The 21,915-nt window shown below is 42.8% G+C and overlaps 3 protein-coding genes across 4 annotated transcripts in view; all 3 read left to right on the forward strand.

Moving 5' to 3' along the window:
- Positions 1–1,041: 1,041 nt before the first annotated feature.
- Positions 1,042–1,797, forward strand: LOC310819233 (putative mucosal pentraxin homolog; the record flags this gene model as incomplete). The annotated part of the gene is given in 2 exon segments (XM_083690477.1): positions 1,042–1,188; positions 1,190–1,797. Coding segments are annotated over 2 exon segments (660 nt in total). The 3' UTR covers positions 1,703–1,797.
- A 4,534-nt stretch (positions 1,798–6,331) lies between these two features.
- On the forward strand, positions 6,332–8,592 carry erich2 (glutamate-rich 2; the record flags this gene model as incomplete). Its single annotated transcript, XM_083690478.1, has 9 exons — positions 6,332–6,383; positions 6,505–6,544; positions 6,664–6,700; positions 6,787–6,881; positions 7,329–7,477; positions 7,875–7,932; positions 8,105–8,176; positions 8,270–8,374; positions 8,588–8,592. The coding sequence occupies exons 1-9, from the start codon at positions 6,378–6,380 to the stop codon at positions 8,590–8,592; spliced, it is 567 nt and encodes a 188-aa protein (XP_083546604.1). The 5' UTR covers positions 6,332–6,377.
- Positions 8,593–10,244: 1,652 nt separating this feature from the next.
- Positions 10,245–21,915, forward strand: part of LOC310818666 (glutamate decarboxylase 1-like) — a 16,203-nt gene continuing 4,532 nt past the window's right edge. The window contains exons 1-6 of one of the 2 annotated variants that reach the window (XM_083689669.1): positions 10,245–10,382; positions 11,732–11,869; positions 14,068–14,121; positions 16,239–16,376; positions 16,751–16,993; positions 18,412–18,502. In XM_083689669.1, coding sequence (XP_083545795.1) covers positions 11,794–11,869; positions 14,068–14,121; positions 16,239–16,376; positions 16,751–16,993; positions 18,412–18,502 — 602 coding nt within the window. In that variant the 5' untranslated portion in view covers positions 10,245–10,382; positions 11,732–11,793. The remainder of the gene's footprint in view (positions 10,383–11,731; positions 11,870–14,067; positions 14,122–16,238; positions 16,377–16,750; positions 16,994–18,411; positions 18,503–21,915) is intronic. The other variant, XM_083689670.1, reaches the window with a different exon arrangement.

The following is a 21,915-nucleotide window of genomic DNA, read 5'->3' on the forward strand; positions in this document are numbered from 1 at the left end:
ACTCTTTCCTACACACTTTGCAGCGAAAATAAATAAAGTGAAGTCTGCTGTGCTGCTTTAAATCGGCAGGAAAGAAATGAGTCAATTTCAATTGGAAGAGCATCACAATCTATCCTCAATCAAACTCACCTCTCTATAGTACCAAAGTCAGCCACTAGGAGCTTCTCTCCATTTGCCCATAGTGTTCTATGGCCATTGGTCACCATTGTAAAAATGAATGCACGCACAAATGTAATGTCTTCTCTGTGGTTTAAAACATAACATCCCACTTTTCTTTTTACAATGACTGTACCTCAGCCAAGTTTAATGAACTCTGTAAAGTTCCATGACCTCAGCTGTGTTAAAAAAAACGAGGGCTCATTGAAAACAGAGTGACGCAAGTAAGATGTATTGCCAAGTCATATAAGATGTGACTATAAAAGAAATCCAAAAGACCACAAAAACATTCATCATTGCAAGACTGCATTCAACTAAAACCTGACTTTGCGTTGCTGGAAGACAGAATGAAGAGCTTAGCAGTCTTACTGTCTATGGCTGTGTGTGGCTATGCCATACCACAAGGTAACGAACCTGATCAATTGTTTGATGATGATGATGTTATTATTCTCTTTGCGAATAACAGACATGTGATAATGCTGTACATTATGTTTCAGAATTGTCTCAATATTGTTATGTTCTCAAAGTTGACTGCCTTACGAGTTGTTTCTGATTTGCATGTGTTCACGTGTGAATTAGGTGACAAAATATTAGACAGAAATGTCATAGGCCTATATCTCAAGATTCCTGGGGACGTATGTTGACTTCTAAGAAGGCTGATGTTTATTTCTTATGTTTATTTCATTCTGGGTTTGTGACTCAACTTTTCAAGTGTTCCTGGGTTGTTTTGTTTTGACAGATCTGACAGGGAGAGTCTTCACATTCCCCCAGAAAACTTCAAACTCATATATGAGACTGTACCCTCAGATGGAAAAGATCTTCTTCAGCAATTCTGTCTGCTTCAGGTACTTTACTGACCAAGGCACTGAAAACACTCCCTTCTCCATGGCCACCCCTAGCCAATCCAATGCCTTTGTATTTTTTAATTTTATAGATAAAGTTTACTTGTGGATTGGAGACGCCTATGTGACCTTTAATGGGCTGGCTGTTAAACTGAATGAGTGGAACTCCTTCTGTGGTACATGGGACTCTGGTAGGAGGACTGGCCCAGTTGTGGCTCAATGGGAAGCCTAGTGTCAGGAAGGCTCTCCATGCAGGTGGCTCTATTGCTGGTACGCCTTTCATAATATTAGGGCAGGACCAAGATAGTTATGGAGGAACATTTCAGGAATCACAAGCTTTTACTGGCCAACTAACAGATGTGCACATGTGGGACTATGTGCTCTCTCCCTGTGAGATCCAAACCTACATGCAGGCAGGGAACTTCAGGCCAGGGAATGTGCTGGACTGGGGGAGGCTAGAGTACACCAGACATGGTTATGTAGTCCTGGAGACCAAGCAGACACTCAACACCTGTAGAATGGGCTCAGGGAGCAACAGTGCCGTTCCAGAACTGACAGAGGACAACAATGCCGTTCCAGAACTGACAGAGGACAACAATGCTGTTCCAGAACTGACAGAGGACAACAATGCTGTTCCAGAACTGACAGAGGACAACAATGCTGTTCCAGAACTGACTGAAGACACCATGCCTAATGCCTTCTAAAACTGTCTGATGACAAAATCATTTCAGAACAGTCTGGGGATAAATCTAAACAGGGAAGATGATTCCAGAACAGGGACGATGATAAGACAATGAAATGATATAACAAAACAATCCTTAAGATAGCAACAATGTCATTCCAGTGTGATGATTGATGATCGTCCATTTATTTAATTCATTTGAGTCTTGTTTATTCAATATGTGATGGTGTCACAATGGGAGGAGTATGTTCAGGTGAGTTAGTTGGTTGTTGATAAAGCTGTAAAACTGAAACTTTCAAAGGTACAGCAAAAGATGGCTGCCGGTACATTCCACCATGGAATGTTGATTTGAATGGGCGTGTCCATTCTACTTCTTCTATTTCTATGTTCCTCACTGTCTTCTGGTGTGTTTTTACATCTGCTCTCTCTCTATCAAAATGGATTCTGGGCCTTGGAATATAAATCTTGTGAAAGGTGGTCTCTGGCACAAAAATTGCACACACACAAATGCACACGCACACACACACACACACACACACACACACACACAGGCTGGCGGCGAAGCTACAGGGGGAATCAGTGAAGTGTGAAATGATTCTGTTATCATGTCATCTGTCTAGAATATATTTCCCCATCAACCTGCAGTGGCAGATGTATGTGTGTGTGCTTGTGTGGGTGTGTGTGTGCGTGTGTGGGTGTGTGTGTGTGTGTGTGTGTTTATATGACCTCTGCGTTCTATCCATATGTCTGGCGTACTGGGTTTCCTTAAAACAAGGGAACAGTGTCAGAACAGTATGCTGAACAGAAGATTCTGTTTTGGTTGGGCTTTCTAAATACCATAATGTGTTACTCAAATAAATAAATAAATCAGAGTGACTTTTCTGTGTCATTTAATTTGTGTCAATCACCCTCTCCTCAGTCGGGACCGAATCTTATCTTGATATATCTGTGTATAACCCTAATTTCCCCTTGACATCAATGAATGATTAATGAGAAAGTCATAGTTATAGAGAGTGGATCAAACGTGAGGATTCAGCTCTCTACAGGGACCTATTTCACACTTCTCCCCCTGCCTCCATCCCACCTCTCTCTCTCTCTCTCTCTCTCTCTCTCTCTCTCTCTCTCTCTCTCTCTCTATCTCCCCCCCTCCCCAGGGTGAGTCCATTCTATGTGCTCTATACTCTTCACTCTCTCCAGTGATTCTGCATGTGCCATGACAATGCAACTTCTTCTCCAGACAAGATTGATGTTTCTCTTTCCACTCTTTTACACCCACGTTGACACACAACCACGGTTCAGTCACAGGGCAGTGTGCATGAGAGGGGATCCCAAGGGAGCATTTAGTATCAGCAGCCTCATTAAGGACCATTGCACTGGGTAATTATGTGTGTGTGTGTGTGTGTGTGTGTGTGTGTGGGGGGGGGGGGGGGGGGGGTGCCTTGCTTGTCTCACCTCTCAGTCAAACTACTGTAGGTCAAGTAAAGAACAGCATATTGAAATTGTATTTTACACAGTATCATTTTGTATCAAATTGTATCAAATTGTATTTTACACGATTCGGTCTCTGTCTGTTTGTATGTCACAAGCTTTTTCTCCGACACCACTGGGACAACTTTTATGAAACTTGAATGAATGATGGGTTTTTCCATAGAGATTGATTCAGTTTCATAGTGACGCTGATTCATAATTAAACACGTCATAATGGTTGTGTAATCTAGGTGTACAGCCAACAGCATTTGTAACCAAATAATTTAGCTGTGCAAATATTTAGTCTTAGCCTATTGTTCAGTAGTTTCGAGGTGGGGCCAATTTATCATTAAACACATCATAATAGGGTGCAACGTGGAGTGCAGCCTAATGCAGTAGGCGAATATTGTATATCAACATAAAGCTCTAAGAAGCAAGACTGATAAACTGATCAAATAAGCACTCCAGGTTCCGGTGACTTTTCATTCTGGAATGCAGCTGTAGGTGTGAAGCCTAATGCAGTAGGCCTATAGCCTAACGAATTTGGGAATAATATTTTGCGGGTGAAGTCTGTTATGCAGAATAAATACAGACACTTGGCCTATAACAATACAGAAACCAGAGTTGTGTAACCTAGGTGGATAGCCAGTACCATTTGTAACCAAATAATTTATCTGTACAAATATTTTGTCTTAGCCTATTGGTGAAATAATTCGTGTTTGAAGTAAAGGCATCTTATATCAATAGAGTTAGTAAAATAGTAGCTTAATGGTGCCTAAATTATTTTTCTCTTTGGTCACAGAAAGTGATCACAAAAAGTGATTGTAAAAAGTTTATGAATAAACGTCTTGCTTCATTCATAGGCCTCACTCCATCACTCTCCTTTTCCAGAGGGCCGCTACATTATTGGAGGGTAAACATGTTTACTGTACACTTATTTGAATCATGTATCTATTGGACACACATGTCAATCATGTGTGTTTACTTTCTCCAATTAGAGATAACTGAGTTCATATCTGCACTACAGCCTGTCAGTTTACCCCACCCACAGTGTGTGTGTTTGTGTGTGTGTGTGTGTGTGTGTGTGTGTGTGTGTGTGTGTGTGTGTGTATATGTGTGTGTGTGTGTGTGTGTGTGTGTGTGTGTTTTCCTATTTCAGGCTAGGTGAGCATTCTTCAGTTATCCACTCTGGATGTTTTCCTTGGCCTACCAGCCCGTTTGCGATTGCTGAGCTCACCAGTGCTTTTTTTTTCTTTTTAATGATGTTCCAAGCTGTTGATTTTAGCAGGCCTAAGGTTTTGACTATGTTTCTGTTTATTTTTTTCAGCCTAATAGTGACTTCCTTGACTTTCATTGACATCTCTTTGGTCCTTTTGTTGACAGACACCAATAGCAAACTCCAAACACAAATCCTAGAATCAATACTAGACATTGACAGCTCTCTTATGCCTCCACAAATGATGTGACGGAACACACCTGACTTACCAGAGACACCTGTCAAGCCAATTGCCCCATTACTTTTGGGTACCCTAAAATAGGTGGACTATGCATAAAACACATTCTGAATGGTGAAACCAATATGTACACAAATACCATCAAATAAAAGCTGAAAATCTGTACTTTAACCTCTAGTAATTGTTTGACTTGCCAAAACATGCTTCACTGTCCCATTACTTACGCTGGGCACTGTATTGGACAGGCCTGTCAATCATGTGTGTTTACTTTCTCCAATTAGAGATAACTGAGTTCATGTTTGCTCTACAGCCTGCCAGTTTACCCCACAGTGTGTGTGTGTGTGTGTGTGTGTGTGTGTGTGTGTGTGTGTGTGTGTGTGTGTGTGTGTGTGTGTGTGTGTGTGTGTGTGTGTGTGTGTCAGGTGGAAGACAGACCATAGAGAGACATGACAGGATGTGATGGTGGTGATTGAGTGCAGCTCTGTCATGATGTGCACAGCTAATGTAGCAGTTACATCTAGTTATTAGATGAAATATGGCTGTCATGAGAGCAGAGAGTGATTTGAGGGAAGGGACAATAAGCGCACCCATTGCACTCTCACACAGCACACAGCCATGTCTCATGTGAGGAGGAGGAGGGGAGGGCCGGGGGTGCACATGTTGCCATGGGGATGCGAGTTTGTTTGCTCTCACGTTGCATGCGGCTCGTCAACAACTTGCTACACATTAGCTACTTACGGTTAAACTATCGTTTCATTATTATTCAAATAGTAAATTTGTTGTGTACAACTTCTCTGGACTGCCGTTGGTAGTCCAGTCCAGTAACATTGGAAACATGAGCAGGTGAGCCAGCAAGCTAAAATGCTAGCTAGCATAGCTATATCGACCTTGAAAGACAACGACAGTGTTCACAAAGTCTCAAGTCATGTGTCATAAATTAGATACGTATACTGAGATAAGTATCACTTCAAATAGCGCACTCTTGAATGTATACAACATGTATGGGGTAATATGAGTTATGTTTGGTTGAGACTGTTTAATTAATACATGCATAGCTAGAAAAATTAGGCAAATCAAATGTTGAGATTGAATGAAAATCTCCAAATTCACAACAACTCACCATTTCAGTCTATAACTGACATCCCTACTGTGATGTTGTTGTGTCCAGGTTACAGTGTTTGGGGAAGTCCTCTCAGGTTTCACAGAAGCAGGTAACAACAGCTTCTGGTCTGTTTTATATTTGATCAGAATTAACATCATTGATTGGTCGTGTAGAATGCAGTCCTTCTTTCATGTATCTCATGCACCTGCTGGTAACATTACAGGTGACCCCTGCACATAGACAGACCCCCAATTCGGAGGGTAAGTACTTTCTAGTGTAGAAATCTGGACCGCATCTCAATTCATACAGTGATTTCATCTGCACTGATTCTGAAGCAGGAAGGGAGAGGGCCCCACCGCTGAGTATTAACATGCAGCCCCAGTATACAGGTTAAAACAGCTAGACCATCCAATCTGCCATGAACTTATGTATTGACTCCACTGATACTAGTCCAATATTTTTGCAAACCACTTTTTGTGACTCTTGTTTCAGAGGCTGTTGAAGAAAGGAATGTCATTGTAGGACATCGGTCAGGAAAGCAGCCAGAAACGGAAAAACTGAATCTCAAGACTCAATGTTGTCATGATATGGAACGTCGTAACGTATGTAAAACTGAAATCACTGAAATGTCTCTTAATAGAAGGAGTCTTCCTGCCCAAACAGTGTCACATCCTATGAAGGTGGGTATTCTGAATAGCAATGAACATACATTGAATTTCTTCTCACTGTCTGAGTTGACACACATACACTTTTATAGATACTCTTATAACATGTGTCTCTTAATTTCTCTGTTTGACTCAGGACTCTGTACCAGTGAGATTGGAGGTGCTTTGTGCAGGAGGTGAGAACAACATTTGTGTTCACGAATAGCACACTGGTGATTATGCCTTCCTATAGGCCTCTGGAGATTGCCATGTTGTGGTCTTAAGTTTCCTGTGTGTGTTTGTGTTTTTTCCATAGCACCAACTACAAAGGAATCCATTAAGAACAGATCACGGTCAGTACTACTCTCATATCCCTCTCACCGATGCTGGGCTTTGCGAACAAGGGCTCCAAAACAGTTTACATTGAACATGATTTCAGGTTTGGAGAATATGCCCAATCCATTGAAGTCACCAACCAAGACCTGAATATGAAGGACAAGAGGAAACCACAGCAGGCAGATACAGTAGGGACAGGTAGGTAGAATACATACAGTGCCAGTCCAAAGTGTGCAAAGCTGTCATCAAAGCAAAAGGTGGCTACTTTGAAGAATCTAAAATATAAACCATATTCTGGTTTGTTTAACACTTTTTTGTTTACTACATAATTCCATATGTGTTCCTTCATAGTTTCGATGTCTTTAATATTAATCTACAATGTAGAAAATAATAAAAATAAAGAAAAACCATTGAATGAGAAGGTGTGTCCAAACTTTTGACTTGTACTGTACATAATGCATGTATAATTGTGTATAGAGTACTAACTACCTAATACTTGAACTGAAGTGTATAATACTGTATGAAAGGATAATGGTATGATGATGATGATGATGATGATGATGATGATGATGATGATGATGGTGGTTGTGGTGATGATGGTGGTGATTGTGTTCATGAAGATGATGATGGTTATGGTTTGTGTAGCAGGAGGAAGGGTGTGTGTACCCCCTCCAGCAGAGCCTCTCCCCCCACCAGAGCCAGAGGGGGAGGAAGACCGCACTGAGGAAGATGAAGATGATGATGATGATGATGATGATGAAGGGCACAGAGCTCCACTGGAGCTGATAGCTGAGGTAGACTGCCCATTTCAGACTGTTCAATGTTGTTCATAACATTTCACTCAGACATGCCCTGTGGTGTCACTATTTGTACTCACTGTTGTCAGGGATCATTCTGACCCTGAACATCAGCCGACAAGCTAGAGATTCATCAATAGAACATACACGTATTCATAAAGCTGGAAATAATTCAGCAATATCATCAGCCGTACAGTCATATAAAATGCTAACACATATGATCACACATGATGGTTATACAAGTCAGTCATCTCAAAATCCCCCACCACACAGACCCACACAACACATGAATCCATTCAAATACATCCTCCTGTATGAGCCAGAGGTGTTATTACACCTCTTGAGTGAGAGAGTATGCATGGTCTTGGACTGATGTCTGGGTGTCTGATTTCAGTTCCTCAAGTCTGTGATGGAGAGAGACTTTCTGCTGGCCAATAAACTGTGTCAGATGAGTATGTGTTCGGTGACATTGAGCTCAGGCCAGGTCTAGACCACTCTGGTCTGGATGTGATGTGTTGTCTTTTTCCTTGCGTTAATCAACCAATGTGTCAATCAATCATTTAATCAATCAACCAACCATCCAGCCATTGGATAATTGAAGTCTCTCTGCTCTGGTTATTTCAGTTCTGATCTATGAGCCTGAGAACCCAGAGGCTAGACAGTTCCTCCCACTGATCCAGGAGAAGCTGCTGAGAGGTGAGAGAGGCTTATAACCACGCTCATGGTGAGCAGTTGAATCACGTGTGTATTGGATATTCACCATCTTGCTCTGTGCCTTGTTCCCGACAGAGCAGGAGGAAGATGGTGATAATGATGATGAGGACGGTTCTGACTCTAGTGATGAGGATGACTCTGGGGACTCCGGGAGTGATGAAGATTTGGCTCAGAGCTCAGGCAGCTCCTCTTCCTCCACATCATCATCTTCATCAGAGGACGAGGAAGAGGAGGAGGAGGGGAGGAGACACAAGCCCTGCCCACCCTCTCATCTTCCCCCATAGTCCAGAGCATACGGCCCCATCTTGAAGTGAGACCAGTTAGTTTCTCTCTCCCTCTGAACCATGAAGCAATTCTTTCCCCAGCGGTGTGGTTCTGGTCTTATGTGACCAGTATGAATCACTCATTCGTGTTGTTACTGAATAATCTCTTCTGCCTGTAACTAAAGTTCACTCTCCTGATGCCTCTGACACTCTGGTTTCCTGAACACAAAGAGCTCAGTAAAAAAAGCTTACACATTTACAACTCTCTCACACACAAACAAACTCTACTCTCAGTAGAGTGTCATTTTGTAACAGCTATTATGAAATGTTGAGTCAAATCGTTAAGCCAAGCTCCTTTCCTCATATCTGTACTTATCTGTTCCAGCATGATGAATTGTGATTTGAAAAATATACGAGCGCCATCTAGTTGAGGCTTTATGATATGCAGTGTCTGAATGAGCACATTCGATGGGGAGACTTTCTCATTGATCAATCGGCGTTCAACATTACCTATCGGCAAGATACGTCTGTCTCCCCATTACTGCTCTCCCTCACCACTCCCTCCGAAACCACCGTTGTTCATATGGTAAATTATACAGTGCTTCTCAGAACAATGGCTATAGCACTTTAGAGGTGTGGCAAGAGAAAATGTAATCACAGTATTTACACAAGTTGTATCAGTCATATGAAAGTGTATAACCTGAAAACAGTTATATCAATGTATTTTCCATAACAGAAGCTCGACGCAAATAACTTACATGCCATTCCTGTAGATCTGAGAGGGCCGGATTGATATACTTTGGCAACAGCTTCCTTTACTCATCTGTCCAATACAGGTAGTAGATCTGATAGGATTGGGGCAGATTTGGCATTCTATATAACTGTTGCCAACCACATGGACACAGACACACATTGAAGACCCTATAAGAGAATAAAAGACAATAAGAGTTCGAGAGTTTTTCCTAAATCATCTTTTATGAATAGGCTACTCTGCGCACACAACGGAGACCCATACGCACTATTGCCTACGTCACAGATGCGTGGGAAGCTCAGAGCCCCACCTCCAAAGGCAGTCCCCTCCTGTGTCACGAGTCAGTCCACAGATGGTGAACTTGTCAAAACCCTTACGATCATTAAGACCGTGCCCGCCTCTAGGACACCTTAAGGACAGTTGTGAAACATCTGTTATAACACTGTTATAACACATTGATTATGGAACACACTGCTTGCTGATATAACCTTGAGACACTAAATTGGAGACGAGTTCACCAATAGCAGATCGAATGCATAATATTGATAAACAGGCTGCCTATCATAACAGGTTATTTCCCTGTTTGGCTTGACATTATATTTTGGTAATATAACAAGTCATGGACCCAACGACCTCGTGTTCAAGGCCAATAGGCATGTAGTCTATAATTCCTAACCGAAATTCATACAAACATACTATACAATTTACCTGAAAGATTAGCCTTTTCCAAGTAGGCTATAGCTATCATTCAGTCTGTCAACCGGAATCTGCCATCCTCTTCGATGGAGATCAAATGAATCTCTTATGATAATCAACAACACGTGCTGCTTGAAAATGAAATAGACATTCATTATATTCATTCATTCATATTCTGCCTGTCAGTGTCACGAGAAGGAGAGGCTTCATTTCACGCCAGAGGGAGGTAATGTTGTGACTCACGCGTGCGTGCGTGCGTAAAAGGGATAAATAGGGGATTCAAGCACTCAGAAATAAATAAAGAATTAAAAATTCTTGAGGGAAAAAGGTCACGCTGGATGGAATTTTTCGCGCTCTATTGGTATTCTGCTGCCGTGTCGTTGGACTGTCGCATCTCAGCGCGTTGGGTGGATATAGGACTGTAATTTGGTTGTTCCTTGACTTTCTCCGGTCGCGACAACCTGTGTGCTCGTCAACGGTAGGTACCATCACTAGTCTCCTTTGCAAGAGCGCACGTTATGTTTTTCTCATAGCCGATTTCTATTGATTTAGACAATGTTTCTATAGCGAACGTAGCCAAATGCTGGCACCAATAGCTTCGATGTAGCCTTCTTTCTTTATTGGGTCAAAATTAGGAGTGATTGGTTAGAAGATATGAAAAGGACATTAGTGAACGACCTGTGGCTTTGGTAGGCTAAATTACAATTTCAAAATGTCTCTCTTTTTTAGGTGTGTAGGCTGATTGATAATAAACCAATAGGTTAACATGTCATACGGTGGCCAACATATTTGTATTAATGACATGAGTGACAGGATTCATTCATTAGACCAGCGTACCTAAATATTCCTCATCAACAATGACATTGACTAATGATGTCTTTGCCGTGGTTATTCAAATATCATCTTAATTGAAAAGTTGATATAGACTAATCAATTGTCAAACGCATAGCCTATGTCTGTGGACATCATTAACCGCGGATGTCCCATCAATTATTTTTTTTATTTTTTTTTACAAAACCCAACATTGTTTGACCTATAGTCTAAGCTATAAAATTGTATGATTCCATAGACTATATATTCCATCCTATGAATCCTGTTATTCCATTCAATCTAATTCGTTTTGCGTAATTATTGATATCATTTAGGTCTTATTTATGATTTACTTGAGTTTACTTTAATAGGCTAGTTGTTTATATAAAGGACCCAATTACTCTTATTGTTGGCGTTCTTAGATCTAATTAAGTGGACTTTACGGTCTGGTGCCCTTCGCAGCTCGAGCGTTGCAGCCTGATGTCTCGGGGACGGGAATGATTTCGCTCTAACGATCCATAAAAACTTCACTGGCGATGTATGGATTTATATGTCCACTTTACCACTGACATTTTTTTTCGTTCGTTCATAAGGTTTGTATATTGTGGCCATCAATTTCTGTCAGATTTACCATCTTCGGAGCCCAGTATAATTCAATGCCAGGCATGTTATCTTCGAACACATTTCTGCACAGAGGGACTTGTGCGTCCTGTGTTTGTGTGGCTCGATGCAAATCGTTCCAAACCGCACGGTCAACTGATTCATCTTAAGACAGTTCACCATCCGATTGACGTTCGAGAATAAATGCTGCCGATCGGCGAGGCAGATAATAACAGCAAATGATGTATCATTGTCTCACCACGTCTAGGATCAATTCCATTGATTATCAGCCAATTGTCTTCTAAGAAATATATTAAGAAATATATTCTAGGCTATAGTAATGCATTTTTAGCCAACTTAAAAATATAGTTATCCAAAGGCATTGATCAATCCTAACCCTGGGCCGTTTGTTTTCAGTAACCGGGTAGTTATTTCTGTTGAGGATCAGATAAGACAGCCCCGGAGCGCGCGGAGGACTGATGGCCACGTCTGAACCGACAGCCACCGGCGGGGACCAGGATCCCAACTCCGCCAATTTACGACCTCCATCTACAAGTAGGTCTCTCTCTCCCTCTCCTCTCTTCCCCTCCCTCTCTGTCTGATAAAAACTATCTCACCCGGGCCATTTACCTTGTGGGCGCCGTCATTAATCATCCCGGTTAAAACAGAGCTATCAAAGCTGCCTGCCGCTGTCTAATGGATCAGCGGTGCGCGCTGAAAAACGGACCCCATGTGTCCATACCTCATAGACCTCAGCTCTATACAGCTAGTGAACAGAAACGATGCCCGTTAAAATCAACTACAGCACTGCGATCCCGTGGGCTATACTTCGTTAAGGAATCTTTAAAGGAAGACAGATTTGGGGGATAATAGGACTAGTGGCGGAGACACTGTACCAAAACGTTGGTCCACTGCAAAGTGCCTTGGTGACTAGTGCACGACTGAGAATAAAGGCTGTGCAGCCATTCCACTCAATAATTGTGGGCTGTAGCCTTTTAAAAATATAATAGCATGTCCTTTGTGTAGGCATATAGGGTGCTATAATCCATTATTATTATTATTATTATTATTATTATTAATAATAATTATAATTATTATTATCCGCCATTATTATTATTATTATTATTAATAATAATAATAATAATTATTATTATTATTATTATTTACATGTTAGGCCTATAGCCCAAATGTTTGAACTGCTTTTGTATTTGTTATTTGGTACTATTAATCTTGATTGTAGACACTGTCTTTATACACAAAGTATTCTGATTCACTGCTATTCAAATCGTAGTTTTTATCATTATGTAAATCCTTTATCCCCTTGAAAAGTCGTGTCCATTTTGTAGGCATACTGCATGAGAGAGCTGTCACCAGCACAATTACGCAGGAAAATAGCAGATAATTGCAGCCGCACCACTCGAATCTCTCGAATGATGATGGTTGTACTCGTTTCTGGCAGCAAGGTGCAATGTGGAGGGGGGATGTCAGGACCAGCTTGAATAATTTTGCTATCGAACACAGAAAGAGGAGGGATTATAATAACATATCTGCGATTAAAGTTTCAGAATTTTCGTTTATTACCCTCGTTTTAGACTAAGCCTATTCTACCCATTGGCCTATTTCGAATTAAGACCACATGTTTCCGGTTTAATCTAAACAATAGGGTATATATTGGCTTTGGAATAGATGCCATCATAGCAGAGGAACTGTGTTTTTCTGAATTAATTGTAGAATTGTTTTAGTTGTTTATCTGCCAAATGGATGCTTGCTCTTGCTTTCGCCTGGCTTTGCTTGTGCTGCTTTTGGATGTTGCCATTATCTCTCTGCCACGCTCTATCTCCCGCGTGGTGACCTGAGGCGGCTCGTGGTGTCTCTCTCTGTGAGTGTCTGCAGCGCTCGCCTTGCGCCTTGAGTGACGCCTCGAGCCGTTCGTGGGTGTAGTGTGATCACCAAACCATTGACTATTAAAATCACTATAGTCGTACTAATTTATAGCACAAAATGCCTGAAGCCTATATCTTTGATATCGTTTATTAAGACCACAATTCTTTATTTCCATCACCTAGGTAATAGTGAAATAGGATTTAGTCGCCGGGTTGTTCGCGTCTTCCTCATCTTGGTGTTTCTCTCTGCGCTTTTCCATTCGGCTCTGGAAGCATTCATCATTCTCCATGCATGCATATTCACATTTCCAATTAGTGCAATAAGTATTGCTCCCTACCTGTGCTGTGATGTGCTGTGCTGTGTCGTGTGTGCCGTGTGTGTGTGTGTGTGTGTGTGTGTGTGTGTGTGTGTGTGTGTGTGTTTTGCATCAAACCTGCTAGTTGTCTGGCTGGCCAGACGTTGCCAGCCCGGCCAGTCAAATACTGTGCTTCACCCAATTAATTTCTGCTCTCTTCCACGAGCTCATTTCACGGGTGTTTATTCCAAACCGCCCCTTCGCCGGGTGTGTGCCAGCGTTTATTAACCGCGCAGGCCTCTGATGACCCTTATTGATTGGACGGGAATCGGAACCGTTCGAATGATCAGAAATCCTCTATGCCACAGTATAAAACTCACACACCCGGCAAAGAGGCGGTCTGTAGCCTATATACTGCATTTCACCGAGCTGCTAATCTGCTGCTTCACACTGCTTCCACTCGCTGTTTCACTGCCATGCGCTTTAGAATGCCCTTCCACGATCACCCAAATCAAGCTAAATGCATATTTCAGAATGGCCTTTTCAAACGCTCTCCCCAAACGTTCTGTTTTAGCCTATGACGCGTGGATGCACGGATGCACGCGGAAACTGGGGATGAAGATATGTGGTAAGTTTAGGCTCATGATCATCATAACAACATCAACAAAGACATCATCCCATCAATAGTTTCGCCACTGTATAGACCGACACAACGTTGTCATTTCAAGTATGTGTGTCTGATGGGGACTCTTTGTGTGATAGTTCTACTTGTGTGTCTCATGAACCTGAACTTTGGGGCATTTAAAAATGATATTAGAGCAGGGCCGTCCTTGACTGTCACTCCGCGTTCTCATCTCTGAAAGGTCAGTTGGCGATTAGCCCGTGGGCCTCGTGAGGCGCGCCAGCGATCACGCCCCGACCCCTAGCAAGGCCCCCCATGTCCCTTCTATCTCGCCATTTATGACATGAGCAAATGACAAGGTACAGCAAACCAAGAAAAAACATTTTTAAAATAAAGGATATACTTCAAACAATATTTGGCCACATTTGACCAAACATTTCCTATCATAGGCATATTTTCTATCTAGCATAGAAAAAAAAACATTAGGGCCTAGGCCTAATCTTTTCCTCCCTCTCTATGCTGAATTTGTCTATCTCTGAATTTGAGCTAGTATTGGGCTACGTGTTACATCCAGCTGTGGGAGAATTGATATGAAAGTGGCGATGACGTAGACAAGATGACGCGGGAATGCGTGGGTTTGGTAAATCCGAGGCGGGTGAATTATTATTTTTTTCTCTGGATTTATATAGGCTACTTCGATGACGAAGTCATTTGTTCGACGTCATCCTCTACACAATTAACACCGACATTTCCTCGTTTCTGCTCTGCCTTTGGTGATGTCTGAGTTTCTGGTCTAAGCCCATAGGCCTATATGCCAGACAATAACCAATCAAGAATCAAGAGTTAAAACAAAGGGTTTCAATTAGGTTGCAGGAATAAAGCCTTTTTGTTTTCGTCCTTCGGTCTGATATGTCACTGCGTCTTGAAAGGATTTTTTTGTGAGGGGAAACATAACAGAGATCCATATTAATAGCTGGTTAGAAATGATGGCAAGTGATATTAGCGTATATTATTGGTGATTACTTGGCCATAATAATTATCAGCACATGTATATCAATCACAAACACTATGGGTGAGGGAGAAGATTAACGAAGAACTAGAGGGCTGCGCTTATGAGATAACCAACGTGCGCAATATGCCAGTGAAGATTAGGCTTAAGGAAATGCATATACACATGGGTTGAATAAAAGACGACAGTGAGACGACAGGGTTAAAACAGGCGCGGCGCCAGAACCAAGACCTTGGGTGGGCGGGGGAGGGGGGGGGTACTTAAACAGTGTCCTCAGTTTTATAAGATCCCTACAAGCATATGCATATGTTTAGGCCTATATTTGTTTAGGAGAAGGCAGATATGTTATCGCCTAGAAATTTAAAAATAATTGTTGCATGATTGTTTTGGAGGCAAGCCGCCTTTTATTGCATAGGCAACACATATATGGGTAGACAATTCCCCTGTAAATATAACCTACAGTATTCTGAAGATCGATGTGATTTTGGAATATAAAGTGCAAGTGTATTGGTCTGATACGTACAGAAATAGACTCGCACATACGTCCTTTAAAATATTTCGTATCCGTCATTAAACCCACTCTTAGTGTCTGCTTCTATGGGCCCCTACTGCCGGGCACTCCCCACCCCTGTCCGCTCAGGCGTGAGCAGTCTGGGGGGGAGACAGGGGGAGAATCACCGCTGGACTCAATTGGGTGTTTCTTTTTTTCGCATGACTTGGTCTGGGTTCTGATGTCACTGGGTATGGGGAGGGCATTGCACACACGCACACACACACACACACACACACACACACACACACACACAGGCCATCCATTAATTGATCCATGCATCACCCCTCCAGTACAGGGATCACCAGATTGTACATTCAAGGGATTTGTCTGAGAGAGGCGATACCAAAGCATGTGGTGGAATTGTAACTGTTAGCCGTATAAGATAATAGCCTAATGCACTAGTGATTTATATCAGGTTAACTGGGTTTGCCATAGGCAATACATATAGGCTAGGCTAAAACTTTTGGGCGCAAAAACGTATTAAGCCTATAATTCTAAATATGTTAGGCAGTGGTAACCGTGCGTGCCCCACCTCTCATGCCTCCCCGTGTAACACCCTAGGGTTCCTGCAGAAGAACAACAGCCTCGAGGAGAAGGGAAGGCTCGCGGGCCAGAAGAACCTGCTCTCGTGCGACAACAGTGACCGGGACGCGCGCTTCCGGCGCACAGAGTCCGACTTCTCCAACTTGTTCGCAAGAGGTGAGAGAATAACTTTATTTACCATCGTCTAGCTGTTGTCCTACTGTTTTTTTTTTTTTTTTTTTTTTTTAAGTCTACATTATATGCAAATGCATGCTTAGATAATGAATTGTTCACTGTTTAATGTCCAGTGGGATGCAGAGGTCGTGCAATTGACATAATTGAATTAAACATCCTTTAGAATACTCCATTGTCCCCCAAAGAAGTTTGGTGAAGGAAAATTAATGAATAGTCTACGTCCAATTTCAAACTGGTGAAGCCTAGCCGTTTTAGTTTGTTCACTAAATTAATTAGTCCATTGAGTTATCAGTCACCAATTCATACCCCCATTTCAACCCTTTATACGCTTTTGTGTTTTATCCTCCATCTGCAAGATTTACTCCCTGCCAAAAATGGAGAAGAACCTACAATGCAGTTCCTTTTTGAGTTGGTTGACATCCTCACAAACTACGTCAGGAAGACGTTCGACCGCTCCACCAAGGTGCTGGACTTCCACCACCCGCACCAGCTGCTCGAGGGCATGGAGGGCTTCAACCTGGAGCTCTCCGACCAGCCAGAGTCTCTCGAGCAGATCCTCGTGGACTGCAGAGACACGCTCAAGTATGGCGTACGAACAGGTATAAGCTGCCCTATTTGTTTATGGTCAACAAGGTATATTTCCCATGTAAATTAGCTATAGGAAATAGGCTAATCTATAAAGTGATACAATACAATACAAGCCGATACAAAAACAGATAATTCTGCTTCTTTACATTCGGATCCAACGGACTTAAGGCGATGCGAAAAACAATCATGATTTTGCTCTGAAACTATTCTTCAATGCATTCGTTGTGGTCATTTCACATGCCTGTTTTGAAGCTATATATGCTTTTCACTCTCTTTTTAGGCCTAAGTAGTCACGGCATTTTGTCACAGAATCTGTGTTTACAATCACAACTAAGCTATAGGCCTAATCATACGCAGAATATGTTCCCTAGATAGACTACAGCCAATCCCAATAACGGGTTATTGTACCCCTGATAATTGTGTTGACGGCCTCTTCTCCTTTCCTCGCCTTATTAAAGCAAGTATCGCCTGAGGGGACGCAAGCATGCGCATGCTGTTCCAAGCCGTTAGAAATGACAACTCTCAAACTGTCCCTTGGGTTTATTTCCTTTTTGCCTAAAGCTTAATTCATGGGTCATTTATAGGCATTAAGTCAGGATAGTTAGGAAGATTGTCGCAGGATTTATTTTAATGGTGTATTTTATTACAGCCGTAGATTTTAGTTCCAAACGTATGGAGCTGTCCCTGGTGCTGAAATAACAAGCACCAGTGCGCTGGAGAAGATCCGCTTCTGTATTTCTATTTGTTTCTCAATTGCGCTGTTAGTTAGTCAACGAAATACATAGTAATTTATCCCGCTATTGATAATACTTAATTTTGAGTTAAATGTTATTGAGTGTCATTGCATTGAGATTTTCATTAGCATGTGCTTTCTAACATAGGCTATTTAAGAGATAGACTGCTGCCATATACCCTGCACTTGTAGCCTGCAATCTGCTATCTGCTTGTAGGCTACTCTACCTTGAACAGAATGGCTGTCATATAACCGTGTTATTGGTGTAACACTGCTGAGGAGTGTTTAATGAAACCAGTGCTAGTTTCTTCCACCAAGGATGATGTTCATGAGCTTCCTAAAAGGAATACAAAACAGAGTCATGAAGTAAATGTGGTGGTTGGATGAAAGGACTGTTATGTTGTGGAGTTCAGATAGAGTGGTTTGTTTTTATAACAGGGTTTGAGCCCTTGGGGCACAGATCCACTGTGTGCTTTAACTGGGTGTTCTAAACCTCACAGGCATAGAGGCTTTTTATTTTCTTTATTTAACCTTTTCTTAAAACAGAAGGCTATATGGAAACTTCAGTTTATACATTAGAACCTTCTGTGTCCTTTAACTCACAGGCAAATATGTAATTATTGTGGCTTTTTAAAGAATCTCTTTCTTTCTCTCTCTCTCTCTCTCTCTCTCTCTCTCTCTCTCTCTCTCTCTCAGGTCACCCACGGTTCTTTAACCAGTTGTCCACTGGGCTGGACATCATTGGGTTGGCTGGAGAGTGGCTCACCTCCACCGCTAATACTAACATGTGAGTCATGCACTAATATGTGTGTGCATGTGTGTGTGTGTGTTTGTGCGTGTGCGTGTGTGTGTGTGTGTGTGTGTGTGCGTGTGCGTGTGTGTGCGTGCGCACGCGTGTGTGTGTGTGTGTGTGTGTGTGTGTGTGTGTGTGTGTGTGTGTGTGTGTGTGTGAGAGGGAGGGGGTTATAGGGTGTTGAGTTGAGAGGGTAGCCCCCTTGTGCGTGTGACTGACGTTATAGGGGATCTCCTCTGTGTATTAAAAATAGTTCAATCATTAGTCCAGCGGAAGCGTGGCCTGATGAGGCATTTCCCTTCAGCCCTTCTCTAATTACTATGCAGGAGATTCAACCACAACACGGTCGCCGAGGGCGCTTATGTAAAGTGTTTGTTCGGACCTTACCACCGCACGGCTGGTTCCTGTACAGGGTTAAGTTAGTTAGGGCCTGTATTGAACAGCAGCCCTGATCACTGTACTGAACATCTCAGAGAGTCCAGCCCCAGGGATGGTTAGATTGCATATTGATCAGAGCTCACAGTTACATGGTCAGCCCAGTCTGATAGAGGGCACGAACCCTTCAAATTAACACAACAACAGGCAGCACCGCAACACACCGACGACTCACATCACACACACACAGGACTGCATCAGAGAACACTCACACAGTACACACACAACTACTAGGCATTAACACACCACAGACCCACAACAGAGACTATAACAACACAACACAAGGAGGTTAAATATGACAGCACTACATGGGAGAAGGGGAGGCGTTGTAATGCATGGAATGGTAGAGGAATGGTATCAAAGCACACATGTTCGATACCATTCCTCACTCCATTCCAGGAATGATAGGCTCATTGTCATGCATGGAATGGAATAAGGAATGATAACAAACCCGACGGTGACAGGACTCCAGGGAAAGTCGCGCGACGGGGCAATGAGCCACAGTACGAACGCGACTGGAAAATAGGTTAGAGTACGATAAGGACCCTAAAAGGAGAGAACTTCTTTCTTAAACATTAGCGTAGGCAATCACACTACTAGGCACTAACTCTCATCTCATCTTATCTCCCGGTTGGAAGGATGCCCTGAGAGAGAAGGACACCACACACACACACTACACACACACACACACACACACACACACACACACACACACACACACACCACACACACGCACATGCACACGCACACGCACACCACACACACACACACACACCACACACACACACACACACACACACACACACACACACACACACACTACACACACACCAGCCTTGCCTGTCCCAGATACAGCAGATAGCGTTTCCACCCCATTGACTGCAGGCTCATTGTGAGCTGGTCTTAGCAGATAGGCCAGCTGGGCCCCACACTGACACACAATGGCCGATGGCGGCACTGAAAACCCTGTCATACTGTGCGACTGACTGCCCCGGTTCCCTGTGGAGCACTCATTCCGGCTCTATTGTCCCTGTGGATATAGACTGACTCAATGGTGCTCAGAGTCACTAAGGGGCGGGGGGGGGGGGGGGGGCTTGCTAGTCCCCCCCCCCCCACCCCCCCAACACACACCCCCCCCACGCATTGAGTGCCCTTGATAATCATAATAAGGGCATTTAGGGGCTGTCCCGTGGGACAGGCAGGTGACTGAGGGGTAATTTTGACTGAAAAGAGCAATGATTGGCTCTAATTGTGATAATGATCCCCATTATCGTCATTACTGCATAAAATGACTACGACAGAACGGGACGAATATTAAAAAGGTGTTCAATTCTGGTTCCTTATGAGCAGTAGAGCTCTACGTTTTAGGAGCATCAATGGATGGAACAGGAACAGAGATACTGCTTCTGATGTAACTGGACCGCTTTCTGTCCTGCTCTGTGTTATGTGGATCCCATCCCAGCTGACGTAGTAAAAGCCCATCCGTCATCTGTGCTGGTGGATATTGACCGGCACCTAATGTTCCCATCATCCACTCCACAGGGTGAATCCCCTGGGGCCAGATGAAGCACACAGGAAATAGTAGTGCTTTTAGGGTTCATCTCACTCCGGAGGGAGAGAGGGGGGGTCAGACATCCAAAGGACATCATCTTCTCTCAAGGTTTCTCTCGGGGTTTTATATTTTTGATCTATCTATGTAACGTCTGTATTGAATACTTTTGAGTAGAAACGTCTGGAGACATATTGCGAGTCGAGATGGTGTTCTGATAATAATTCCAATAATAATAATAATTTTTGGTGCCCTAATGAAATCTGAAATCCGTTGATCGCTAAAATTAAAGCTTTTCTTTGGCTCTCTCTCAGTCTCTCTCTTCTCTCTCTCCCTCCTGTTCTCTCTCTCCCCACCTCTTTCTTGCTTATTCTGTTCTATTGGTTCCACACCACTCCCCCCCCCCACACCCCACCCCACTCTCTCTCTCTCTCTCTCTCTCTCTCTCTCTCTCTCTCCATTCTCTGAAGCAGGAAATAGATTTTGGGCTAAAGCAACTCTTATCTCTCTCAAACATACACCCCTGTCGTCGTTGTCGTCGTCGTCGTCCCCCACACACACACGCACACACACACACACACACACACACACACACACACACACACACACACACACACACACACACACACGACACACACCCTCAGCTGTCAAACCAGAAGCTTCCATTCAGATTGACAGGATTGAGAGATACCCATCAGAGCTTTGTGTGCTTTAATTAAACCGCTGGCTGTTTAAAAGGGATTTGAATATGAATGTCTGCTCTCTATCTCATATTCAGCTTTTAATTAGCTGAACTCACAGTCAGCACGAATTACAGTTTCTAGTGTTTGTGTGTATGGAATTATAGTGTGTGTGTGTGTGTGTGTGTGTGTGTGTGTGTGTGTGTGTGTGTGTGTGTGTGTGTGTGTGTGTGTGTGTGTGTGTGTGTGTGTGTGTGTGTGTGTACAGTTGCTGTACATTGGATTCTGTTCAATGTAGCATGGCTGTGTTTATAAACTGACTCAGAGAGGTTGGAGGAGAGGACAGATCACAAACATGAGTTGATTTTTTATAACATAAGCAAACATCATGCCTTCCATACTGTAGTGACATGACCTCTGGCCAGTTTTATCCTAGTGTGTTGGGTTGGTGGATTTCTTGAGTTGTGTGTGTGTGTGTGTTGTGTCCTACAGTTTCACCTGTAAGACAGGATTGATTAATTGATTGAGTAATTGAGTGATTGAGTGATCGATTGATTGATTGATTGATTGATTGATTGATTGATTGACTGACTGACTGACTGACTGATTGACTGACTGACTGATTGACTGACTGAATCTATAAGATCGCTCCTGTGTTTGTGATGATGGAACCACTCTTGATTGATGACTGTAGTGACTGATTGATGTGTTGACTGTGCGTGTATATGTATTGCTGGATTGAC

The sequence above is a fragment of the Argentina silus genome, assembly GCF_951799395.1.
Source record: "Argentina silus genome assembly, chromosome: 18".
In the NCBI taxonomy this organism is placed as follows: Eukaryota; Metazoa; Chordata; class Actinopteri; order Argentiniformes; family Argentinidae; genus Argentina; species Argentina silus.